This window comes from Microtus ochrogaster, unplaced genomic scaffold (assembly GCF_000317375.1).
Source record: "Microtus ochrogaster isolate Prairie Vole_2 unplaced genomic scaffold, MicOch1.0 UNK6, whole genome shotgun sequence".
Taxonomy (NCBI): Eukaryota; Metazoa; Chordata; class Mammalia; order Rodentia; family Cricetidae; genus Microtus; species Microtus ochrogaster.
Genome location: NW_004949104.1, coordinates 12,094,085 through 12,106,319, shown reverse-complemented (window position 1 = coordinate 12,106,319; position 12,235 = coordinate 12,094,085). Strand labels below are relative to the sequence as shown.

At 45.4% G+C, this 12,235-nt stretch overlaps 1 protein-coding gene across 5 annotated transcripts in view; it reads right to left on the bottom strand.

Moving 5' to 3' along the window:
* Ap1b1 (adaptor related protein complex 1 subunit beta 1) overlaps positions 1-12,235 on the bottom strand; it is a 103,662-nt gene that overhangs the window by 25,316 nt on the left and 66,111 nt on the right. For all 5 annotated transcript variants that reach the window (XM_026788720.1, XM_005366153.2, XM_013353366.2 and 2 more), the window contains exons 2-5: positions 7,063-7,125; positions 3,948-4,053; positions 1,695-1,830; positions 526-771 (exon numbers count right to left, since the gene is read on the bottom strand). In XM_026788720.1, coding sequence (XP_026644521.1) covers positions 526-771; positions 1,695-1,830; positions 3,948-4,053; positions 7,063-7,099 — 525 coding nt within the window. In that variant the 5' untranslated portion in view covers positions 7,100-7,125. The remainder of the gene's footprint in view (positions 1-525; positions 772-1,694; positions 1,831-3,947; positions 4,054-7,062; positions 7,126-12,235) is intronic.

Here is a 12,235-nt window from a genome sequence, read left to right as displayed (position 1 = left end):
ACAGGCCCTGACAAACATCACTGCAAACTCTTGTTATTTTAACGAGTGACGGGATTAGGGTTCCCACTTAATACATCCTGGTGTCTTGTCTTCCACACTATGGTATTGTAAGGCGAAACCTCTGCAACCCTACCTGGAAGAGAACTACATGCCTGGGAATTACAGGTGGTCTTGGTTAGGAGATAATGACAGTGACAGCAACTAGAAAGGGAAGGACACTAGAACTAACTACAGAGTCATTGCTTGCCAGGTCAGGCCGGCTCAGGTCAGGTATGTTACCATCCCAAAATCTAAGGTTGAGACAAACAGGAATCTCAAAGATTAGATAGCTTTCCTAAAGTCAGATAGCTAGTTTGAGAGGGTCAAAAGAAATCCAGGCCTAGTTCCCTGCAAACCACTGCAAGGAATAGGCACTAGATACTCAGCAAGACCCTAACTTCTAAGAAAAGGGAAAGCAAAGTGAGGGTCAATCCAGGTCTTCTTCCCAGGAGTTGTGTGGGCATCCCAAGGATTGTTAGCACTTACCATGGGGTTCGAGTCAGAGATGAGGTCTTTAAGTGTGTCCAGGAAACCCTGGTCTTCTACCAGCTGGGCATTGATGTCATGGAGCTTGGCTACACACACAGCTGCGGTCTTCCGCACATATGGATCTTCATCCTTCAGGCACTTTCGAAGTGGTTCACACAAGTACTCTGTAATCTTGTCAACTCGGATGCAGCCCATGGTCCTCACAGCCAGGGCTCGGATGAGGGGGTTGGGGTCCTCACAGTCCTGAGGGGAACCAGTCATTGGCCAGGGGCTAGGGCAGGGGCTGGGGCAGGGGCAGGGGCAGGATGAGTCATCTGTGGCTTCCTATTCTTCCCGGTCTCCAGATCTGAGCAACATCAGCTGCTGTGGGATGTCCACCGACCACAGTCAACAATACTTAAAGTAAAAGCCACAGAACAGATGCCAAGCATTTTCCAGATACTGTGTGAAGGGCTCTATACACTTTCTCTGCTGCTTCCTGAGGCTGTTTCACAACCATGGAAGCTGAGGTTCTGGAGAAGGTGTGTGCTCACCCCGTCAGAGCAGAGCAGCTCTTTAAACCCATATGTTCCTTGCACTATAGTCCTTAATCTTTTCTTTTTGAGACAGGGTATTGCCATGTTGCTCAGACTGGTCTGGAACTCAATATATAGCCTAGATGGACCTAGAACTCATAGCAATCCTCCTTCCTTAGCCTCCCAAGTGCTGGCATTATAGGCACACACAGTCACAGAAACCTTTCATTTTCCAGTGGGCTAGAGGTCAATGTCCAAGTTCATGCTTGCTCCTTGTCTAGTGACAGGAAATAGAGAAAGGAGTCATCTGGTAAGGAACAGAGATGCTCTCAGATACTTGCTAAAATCTGCCATGGCAACAGACACAGGAAATAGAGTGGCCCAGTCAGGGAAATGAGAGGCCAATAGGCCTGATGCCACCTCACAGGGAATGAATAAGCCATGCCTTTAGGTCTGTGGTTCTGGAGAAAGAGGGAGCCCTCTGCTGGAGGAAGAGGTCCTCAGCCTGCTTGGGCAGAAGGAGGCCTGCAGGTCTGCAGATGGGCCTGAAAGTTTCATAAAGTCAGAGGGCCCCAGCACTTCAGAGACAGGGACATATGACATGAATGCAGGCCCTTACTCGCATTCCCACTTCCACTGGGCTCTACTCACCTTCACAAAGGTGTTGACAGCCATGATGGCCATGTCAGGCTGACTCTTGGCATAGTTCATCAAGTACAGGTATACCAGCTTCTTTAGTTCCAGGTTGTCTGTCTGCATACAGTTCACCACATCCGGGAAGAGGGCACTGCAGAATCAAAGTAGCACCAGTAGAGGTTGAAGACAGAGAACATAAGCTTTTCAGGCAGCTAATTGCAGGAGAGGCAAGGGACGGCAGCGAGAAGTAGGGAAGAAGGAAGAGAAGCCGTGATTTTAAAGGCTTGTTTTCTTCAAGGGGTTCAAGCACAAGAGCCCAACAAAACAGCTCTGCCTCTTGCTATGGTCATGACTCTGGGAAACTTCTAACCTCTAAGTATAAGTTCCTTCATTTATAAAGAACAGGCAACAGAAATTGACTTTGAGGCTGAGGCTTAGCAGTTGAACATTTGCCTAGCATACACAAGGACCAGAATTCAATTCCCAACACTTCTCTCTATCTCTAAAAACCCACTTCGTAATGAGATAATATACCTAAAGTACCTGATATTTGCAGAGTATCATTCTTTTCCCCTCCCTAATACTTCATGTGGTCCCTTATGTTGGGCTGCTAGTTCCAGAGCTTCTCAGGGAAGCAGGGCTGAAGGGACATGTTTGGCACCCACTAAGAACTAGCAAGGTATATGGGACATATGCTGTGTGCCAGGCTTGGTGCTAATGATTGGACATAATTCATCTCATTTAACAACCCCAGGAATCCAGGGGCATGTTTTCATTTCAGATAATTCTGAGGGTAAGAAATGTCAAACAACATGAGGAGCCAGATCTGACTATGACCTTTGCTGTCTCGGTGTGACTTTTGCCAACCATAATAATGCCAGAGTTACACACCTTGAGATGTGAAATAAGAAGATCAGCTTTCTGGAATTTGAACCATCACCTTCCCTCTTAATTATTGGGCTTTTATTGCCAAGAACAAGGTAAAACAGAAAATGAAGGGGGCACCCAACAGGCCAGGTTTCTTCTGAGTTGCAATGGACAAAGTCACCTGGAAGGATGATGCACCGGCAAGAACAGAGTCACTCTGGGGAGAGGAAGAGGAAGTGAAGAGCCTGAATGGCTCTCAGGCATCATCAGCAAAGCAAGCTCTTTTAAGAAGGAAGAACAAAGATGTTTCCTTTGTTAGGAAGTGACAGATCTGTTCCAACTGAAAGAGAATTTTTTTTTCTAGAAAGAATGAGATTTATACAAGTCCAAATCATGACTTAAATATATTTTCAAATCATGATTAAAACATGTGTGTGTGTGTATGTGTGTGTGCTCATGTGTGCCACAGTGGACACGTGGAGGTCACAGGACAAGGGGTAGAAGATAACCATATGATTCTGGGGTCTGGATTCAGGTCTTCCGGCTTAGTGGCAGACACCTTTACCCACTGAGGCACCTCATAGCCCCCATCCTTTTACAGTCTGTCCTAAAGCGGTCTCTACTGAGAACTCTCCTACACTGGCTGTAGGAAGTCCTTGCTAAGGTTAGCAATAGGTGGGCAATCTGGGTGGAAGTCTGGGACACTGGGGTTACTCTCTAAGATTCATGCAGGGAGCAGCTGGACATCAGAACCTCTGTGGTATGTGTAAGGTACCATGATATACAGAGGACAGTTTAGATTCTGGAAGGTCCAGGCTCGATCTAGTTCTAGTTCTGCATTAGCCATGTGACTTTCTTCTAATTCTTTTTTCATTTATTTGGCAGTAAAAACATCATTGCATACAATGCAAAGTGTAGACAGCCACTGAAAAAATGTATCTGAAGGTGTTTTGCAGACTTGCCAATGCAAATACCAGGTTATCATAAAATCTATCTGTTGTGGAGATTTCTCAATCCAACAGGCACTCAACACAACTGCATACAACATGAGAACAGCCTAGAACAGGCGCTGAATGTCAGAACAGAGAACAACAAAAGGTAAAAAAACATATTTCCTGTTCTTAAAACAAAATAAAAAACAGAACACCCACTGTACTGTCATCTTCCTTAATGGGCAGCACTCATCTGGAGCTTCTGAGAGGGCTCTGCCACATCCTCTTCAAAGTCTGCTGCCCTTTCAACCCAGTCTGCTTCACTCAGTTACTTTTTACCTGCATCATTACCATTTCAGCTTGTCACTCATGTGCAAACAGAATCCAGTGTTTGGACATGAGCTTTGTCAAAGGAGCTAAATGCTCCTGCTGGTCAGCACCTGGCTGTCCCCAGCTTACTCCTGTATACCTGACGTCTTTGCCCACGGTCATGGATGCAATCACTTTCTTCACCGCCTCCTTCTTCTTCTCCTTCTTGTCGCTGTTGAGCTCCGCCTTCAGCTCGAAGATCTCCCCTAAGGACAGGAGGCAGCAATGAGCAGTGCACCCCACCCCCAGGATGATTCCTGGAGAACTAGGTGGAGGTAGAGAGCAGCTGAGGCTCTAGGTTTCAGGTAGGACAAGTGACAGAGAGGAAAGGTGAAGACAGAAATTAAGGAAATGAAGCCTGGACGGCCATGTAGGACTACAGGGATAGGAACCAAGGTCCAGGGGCCCAGTCAGCTAGCCTGCTAAAGTGCAGAGAACAGCAATTTCCCCTCAACCTTCTCACTTGCCCTGATTCCCTCAAGGCTGAGCAGAATTGGGAGTAGGTGGTGGCTGATCTCACACGTTGACTTTTCCTGTTTTCCCAGAACCCTGAACTCAAACAGCTTGCTCAGGGTTTCACTTCCTCAGCCTGGAGATGAGAATTCAGCTGTTTTACGAGGGCTGCAGCACATAATAAATTGTTCTCAGAACTCGATGATGTAGAAAAAGGAAATGAGGATGCGTAGTTGCTCCCTACCTCCATCCCACAGAGACAGTCAAGACATGCTAACAGGTTAGGGGTAGACAATTCCTGAACCTTCCTCTGAGCACAGAACCACACTAATTTTTTCCATATCCTTTCTCATTTCATATTCACAACAACCTGCCTTTCCCCATTTTACAGATGAGCAATGGAGTCTGTTCCATAGCAAATGGGACAGGCTAAGGTTGGAACCCAGGTGTGTTCCTTACAAAGCCTACGCTATAAACAAATCCCTTTGTTTGACTGGCCCTGCCATGGACACCCCTTTGCCTCTCTGACCCCATTTTCTTGCCTGCTCCTCTCTCTGGACTGGGCAATGATGCCTCTCAGCCTCAGCTGTGAAATGCCCGTCTCAGTGCCTGGTACTCTGTTTTGCATCAGGACAACTGCTGATACTAATTAGCCACGTGATGAATTCTAGTCCTAGGTTTTTTTCAAGTCACTTGGGGTAGGGTGAGATGGGACTGTTAAGGGGGGAAAGTGCTGAGAAAGTTCTAAGTAGATTCATAGTGAGAAAAAGAAAATCAGTTGTTTTTGTTTTTAAACCATGATCACAGAAAGAGAGTAAATACAACTGATTAAGAGCAATGACCTAGGCCAGGTGATGGTGGCGGTACACGCCTGTAATCCCAGCACTGGGGAGGCAGAGGCAGGCGGATCTCTGTGAGTTCGAGGCCAGCCTGGTCTACAAGAGCTAGTTACAGGACAGGCTCCAAAAGCTACAGAGAAACCCTCACAAAAACAAAAACAAACAAACAAACAAACAAACAAAACCCAATGACCTAGCAAAGCCTGAGCAGAGTCACACTACAGGAACTGTTTAACAGGACCAGGAATAATCCACAGATCCTGTGGTTCCAATTTATAGAGGAACACATCTTCCTCCTCCAAGAGGGCCCTGACTCAGCAGACAAGGACGGCCTTTGTCCCCCTCTACAGGGATGTTACTGCTCTACTCAAAGCATATGGCAGGTGATGGAGGTCAGTCAACCCTGCACCAAGAAGGCTGGTGAGGTGAGCTCAGGGCAGACTGCTCTGAGATGCCTCTGTCCTCCAACAGGCCTCAAATGCAGCTGTTAAACCTGGTTCCTGAATCTACCCCCAAGACTACACATCCAGACTCTGGTGCTGTATAGTCTCAACAGAGCTGTGACCCTGGTCTCACTAACTCCCTGCAGTCTTAATTAAAATCAGCCTTGGATCTTTCCTCACTTAAAAACTATCAACGATATCAGACTTAGATTTGAATCTAGATGTCTCTATCTCTATTCACTGTCTCTCAATCTCTTTCTCACAGCCAGGGACCCCACAACAGGGCTTCACACAAAGCAGGTTAAGCCTGAACTTGCTATGTATGTGGCCTTTAACCCCTGATCTTTCTGTCTTTGGCTTCCAAAGTTGAGACCCAGCACACCTGGCAAGATTGTCTTAACAAATAAGCAACAGTTGGACTGATAAATAAAATGCTGGTGGCTGGAGAGAGGTTCAGTTGTTAAGAGCCCTGGCTACTTTTCCAGAGGAACCAGGTCTGATTCCTATCACCCACATGGTGGCTCACAATTGTCTGTAGCTTCAGTTCCAGGGGATCCAGCACCCTCACACAGACATGAATGCTGACAAAACACTAATGCACAGAAAACAAAATTTCAAAAAAAAATCTTTAAAAAAGAATAGATAAATAAAAATAATATAAAATGCCTTGCTAACAAACAGACTTTGGATCTGACTCAGTGATTCAGCAAGATTAAGATTCAGGGCTAGAAAGACGGCTCAGTGATTAAAAGCATTTCCAGAGGACTGGGATTTCATCCCTAGGGCCCAGATGGTAGCTCACAACTCTCTGAAACTCCTGTTCTGAGGACCCACACTCTTCTGGCCTTCCTGGGAACCAGGAGAAGACATAATATAGGCAAAAATTCCATACAAACTATATATATCTTTCCACCTTCACAGCAAGCACTGGAAAGGAGAGGGTGAGGAAGGCCTGACCAGAGAGGTTAAAGCACATTGTCAGCCACAACAACTTCTATTTTTTTAAAAGCAGAAAGAAACAGTCTCCAAAAACATTAACCCAGCTTAGAAAACTTCAGTGCAGCAACTGAACTGACTTAATACTGAGTCATGAGAACTGCTGGGAAACGTTCATGATGATGTCAAATGAACAACAGGATAAAAACTTTTGCTCCAGCATGAAGAACAAGGCCACAGATAAGGACCAGCCTCACTCACAGCAGGCCTGTTGACAGACTATGTACCTTCTCTGAGGAGGGGAAATATATTTAACTATTTTTAAGCCATTGGGAACAAAACAAGGTCTTTTCCGCATGCTCAACAGTAATGTTCTTCCTTGGGCTCTAAAAGGAACACTTGAGGGTTCTAACGTCATCAACTGCAAACAGTTTCTGGATCATCGTTCCAATGATGCCTCCCAGCCTCTCCCCTCCCCATGCTCCCCAACACATCAGGGACAGATCTGGGGACAGAGCATAGGCTGTGGTGAAACATACAGTACCTTTCTTGGTTGTTGTGAAGTACTTCGAATCAGTCATTTTGGTCCTTTATCTGTGGCCAGACTCTGCAAGACAGAGAAGAAAAGGGTGGATCTGTGTTCTATTTCTTGTCCAGTTAGGGTGTGCACAGGGAGCAAGAGAAGGATCCAGAGCACACAAAGCAGGGCAAGATAGATATTTATCTCTTTTTCCAGGCATGTGAACTGCTAGGTCAGGGTTGGTCTTATTTTGGAGGTAACTGAGGGAATCTATTAGTGTTTTGACTGTCCATATCTTTTGACTGAATAAGTTTCCTTCTAGGAATCTCTCCCTCAGAACAGGAGCCTGAGGTCATCTGGCTTTTTCGGTATTGTTATTTATGACCATACTATTGGGATACACTTCCATGGCTTTCAGCAGACAGATAGAGTAACTATCAATTAATCCATAGACTAGAAGTAAAAAGCCCTTGAAGGTCAGTCACAGCAGCCCCCTTGCAGTGTTCATCCTGTTCAGCTGTGGGGCTCAGCTCACCAAAGCTCAGGTGGTTCTGTCCTCATTGGGAAATGCTGTTTAAGGAGTGAGGGAGGGGACTGTAGAGATGGCCAGGAGTTAGAGCACCGGCTGTTCTTGCAGAGGATCTTAGATTTGTTTCCAGCTCCTACATGGCAGTTTACAACCACCTATAATTCCAGGTCTAGGAGATCCAAACGCACCCTTCTGGCCTCCAAGAACACTGCACACACATGGTGCACATACAGACACTCACTTAGGCACACACACATACCCGTAAAATAATAAGTATTTTAAAATTTTATTTCTGTATACTAGTATTTTGCCTGCATGTATATCTGTGTACTGCATGTGTGCCTGTGGGGCAAGAGAACATCAGATTCCTTGGAACTGGAGGTGCAGATGGTTGCAGGCACATGTAGGTGCTGAGAATTAAACCCGGGTCCTCTGAAGAACAACTGGTGCTCTTAACTGCTGAGCCAGCTCTCCAGGCCCCTAAGTAAATAAATCTTAAAGAAACGAGGGGGTTTCTTCTTTCCACAACTTCCCTCAAGTTTCTAAAAACCTACAATTCTTTCTAGAAGGCTTGCGTTTGCATACCATGACTGTACCATTTCTCAAGTCTGTCTGGCCAGTTTTCTTACAGCATCACTCAAGATATTATTCAACTATCAAAGTCAAGAGGTCAAAGAAAATACTGAAGCTCCCAAGTTCATCCAGCAAACATTTACTGAGCAACTACTTTGTACCTCAACAGTTCCTCTTGATCAACTGATGAAAGATTTAAAAGGAAGTGGGAGGGACACCAGTGAGGGTGTCCCTCAGCAGGGAACGCACTATGCCAAGCAAATTTGACCAGAGTTCAGTTCCTGGGATCTCTAAGGGATCAAGAGAAGTGACTCCTCAAAACCGACCTGTGATCTAACATGTGCATTGTCACACACACACACCACCACCACCAACAACAATAACAATAATAAATAAAATGATTTTTTAAAAAAAATAGCTAATGAGCAGGCCATGGTGGCACATGTCTGCCATTCCATCCTTGGAAAGGAGAGGTAGAAAATCATGGCTAAGGTCAACCAGAGCCACTAATACTGTCTCAAAAGAAAAAAAGTTACCCAGAGGTCACAACACCTTGGATAGCAGCAATTTCTAGAACTGCTCTGAGATTTACTAAAAAGTAATCATTTATTGGCACCTCTACTAAAATTAGAGGTTTATGGGGCCAGGGAGATAGTTCGGTAGTTAAAGTGCTTAGCAATTAACATGAAGACCAGAGTGCTCAGAACTCATGCAAAGCTGAGTAGGTTTGGCAGCCTACCTATACTTCCGGTCAGAAGGTAGACTCTCCAAAGCTTGCTGCCTAACAAGACTTAGCCATATTGTTAAGCTCTGAGTTTGATGAGTAAGGTGAAGACCAATCACAGATAATTCTGGATATCATGCAACCCCACAAACACTCATACACAAGCAAACCATGCATATATGAAAATGAGAACAACAGCCTTTTCCTTTTCATTTGTGCATGGGTGTGTACGTGTGTGTGTGTGTGTGTGTGTGCGTGTGTGTGTATGTGTGTGCTGTGCACACTAGAGGCTAACATCAAATGTCCTCAGTCACCTTCCATCTTACTTTCTTGAGAGGTTCTCTCACTGAGCCAGGAGCCCCTGATTCAGTTAGACTGGCTGACCAGTGAGTTTTGGGATCCACCAGCTTCCACCCCACCAACACTGACTTACAGTCATGCACCTCTGCACCTGGGCTGTATGTGGGAAGTAGGGATCTGAACTCATGTCCTCACTTATTGACAGACCAATCCCCAGTTTTAACTTCGTTTTACAGAAAGAGGCTCAAAGATGCTGTGTAACCTATCAAGTTCACAGCTTGTAGGCGCTGAGTGGGGAGCATCTCAGGTCTACCTGAGCTTAGGGCTTATGCCCTCTTGATGAAGTTCTTCCCCATTTGAGAGGGAGGGCAGGGCTTTCTCAGCACTAAGGACTTAATCGAAGGGAAACTTTCTGATCTACCTGTAGTTTTTCACGGTAGAGAAAAGCCATACACCTGCTGGATGTATGGTGGCACACCTGTAAGCACCCAAGGGGCTGAGGCAGAAAGACTGTGAGGTAAATCCAGATTGGGATACCTAGTGAGATCCTGCCTCAAAAACAAAAACAAGCCAGGTGTGGTGGCACACGCCTTTGATACCAGCACTCAGGAGGCAGAGGCAGGTGGATCTTTGAGATCCAGGCCAGCCTGATCAGAGTGAGTTCCAGAACAGCCAGGGATACAAGGAGAAACCCTGTCTCAACCCCCTCTCCCTCAAAAAAAAAAAAAAAACCAAAAAACAAAAAAACCACCTGAAGTTGGTGAGTTAATAGCTCAGGAAGGAAGGGTGTTTGCTGCAGAGCCTGGTGACCTGAGTTCAGTCTCTGGCCTCCACGTATTGGGAGTAGCGATTCTTAAAAGTTATTCTCTGATGTCCAAAGTGCAGGTGCACAAACACGAGAGAAAAGGAGGGAGGGAGGGCAAGACAGACAGACATCCAAATGGAGCAAAGTCACTTCATTTTGTCCATTAGTTGTCTCAATGGAAGGGACTCAAATACGTAGCTTTCTTTGTATTTCTTATTATGAGGAGGCTAAATGAAAGGCCACGAGGTGACCGATATGAGCTCACAGTCTTTCCAGCCTGACTATTTTTGTCAAGTCCAGCTCGTATTATGTTAGGATAGCATTGAAGCTGTCTCCCTCCCATTTTCAGTCATCAATGGAACACTAGCATGGACTGTCTCAGGTTTAAGTTCTTATGGATGAGCCGTAGAACAGTGGATCTCAACCTTTGGCAAACCTCTATCTCCAAAAAGACTTACATTAGGATTCATAACAGTAGAAAAATTATAGTCATGAAGTGGCAATGAAGTTATTTTATGGTTGGAGGTCAACACAAGATAAGGAACTGTATTAAAGGATTGCAGCATTAGGAAGGCTAAGAACTGCTGCTTTAGAATAAAAGAGCAGAAGCTTCACTAACAACAGTATAAAGAAGAAAGATAACACTACTTTTCTTTTGCTAAGTTCAGAAAGAATGAAGGCCTTTTCCTTCTAGAGCTGCAGGAAAGAGCAGAGGAGACCAGATCCAATGACGTAAGCCCTGAACGGCGCTTCAGAAAAGATCCAAGTGCTAAGGTGGAGTCTCTCCTTTGCTGGGCCCCACAGTATGGACCAGGGCTAAAAAGAACCCATAAAGGGAGGGGCGCGTCGGCTTGCCTCACAGCGGGCATTATCCACCCTCGGGCCTCATATAGGGCTCTGCATAAGGCCGGAGTTCAACTGACAGTTCTTCAAAGAAACACAAAGGGGCCATTGGAGATTCCACGGACACTCGTTCACTGACAGTTCTATTATGTAATGCCGTGCACTCATTATCAATGACAATTTACTTAAATATGTTCTTTTGCACATGCACACAGCCACTTTTTTTCGAATGCTCATAATGAGAAGGTGAAAATAACAACAGGTTTTCTGTTGTATCATAAAGGCTTACATGGTTTAAGAAATCAGATTTGAGAGCATAACTGCCCAAAGGGTCCATGTTCCTTGCTGAGTCTAAGAGAATGACTGAGGTTGGGCATAGCTGGGCATGGCTGTGCATGCCTGTAGCCCCAGCAATTGGGCGGCTGAGAAAGGATGAGAGCAGAATGCACAGTAAGATCACTCCTCGAAGCAACATGGAAACAAACAACCTACAAAAAATAAAATTGGAAGAAAAAACAAAACACAAGAACTACTTCCAATATCCAACTGTAGGCTGCTAGCAGTTTTCTTCTGCAGCAGAGGAGGCTATCAAGGACTTTCCCTTCTCTTTAGACATATTTAGGAGCCCTAAATTCCCAGGACAAAACCTGTCAGGGATAGACTGAGTATTGTAGGCAAGTGACCAGGAGAAGAAAGGGACAAGAAAGCTTCTTTTTCTTCTTTTTATTTTTTGTATGTTAAAAAAAGGACATAAGATGGGCACCGTCTATATTCCTAGCTCCTCAGAAGGCTGAGGCAAGGACTACTTGAGCCTAAGAGTTCAGGGACAGCTTAGGTAACACAGTGAGATCCTGCTGCAGGGTTAACCAGTCAGACCTGCACAGATCTACAGTCAAGTTTCTGACACATCTTCTTTCATAATGTAACAACTACCCTCAAATTTGAGCAGGCCTTAATATGCTAATTTCTGTAGCATCCATTTTGCAGATGCTTCTGCAGGGGCCCAGAGGGACAGATGATACAGAAATTGTGTCCCTCCAAAGCTGATCATGTTCAGAAATTAGAGAAGTAAAGGGATACATGGAAAAGTGAGAATGACCTGGAAAGTTACTCCACCGGGAAAGCAAGCGCCCACAGCTTGAAGGTGTGCTGTAGGGCGCTCTCCCATGTATTGCTCTTTAATGAGTGTCCTCACCCCAGAACCAGGCCTGGGGTTTAGCTGTCTCCTAGATGTCAGTACAGGAGAGAGCTTGCATTCTCTGCACAGGAATGGACAACAACAGTTCAGTCCTAAAAGCACTTGCACTTGAGGAAGCCATGGGAAAGCAGCATGTCCCTCAAACTGCCAGCTGTGGCCTGCATCAAATCCCTCTCCCATGAGACCAAACGTGCTAAGACCCTATTGCCTGACACATCTGATCAA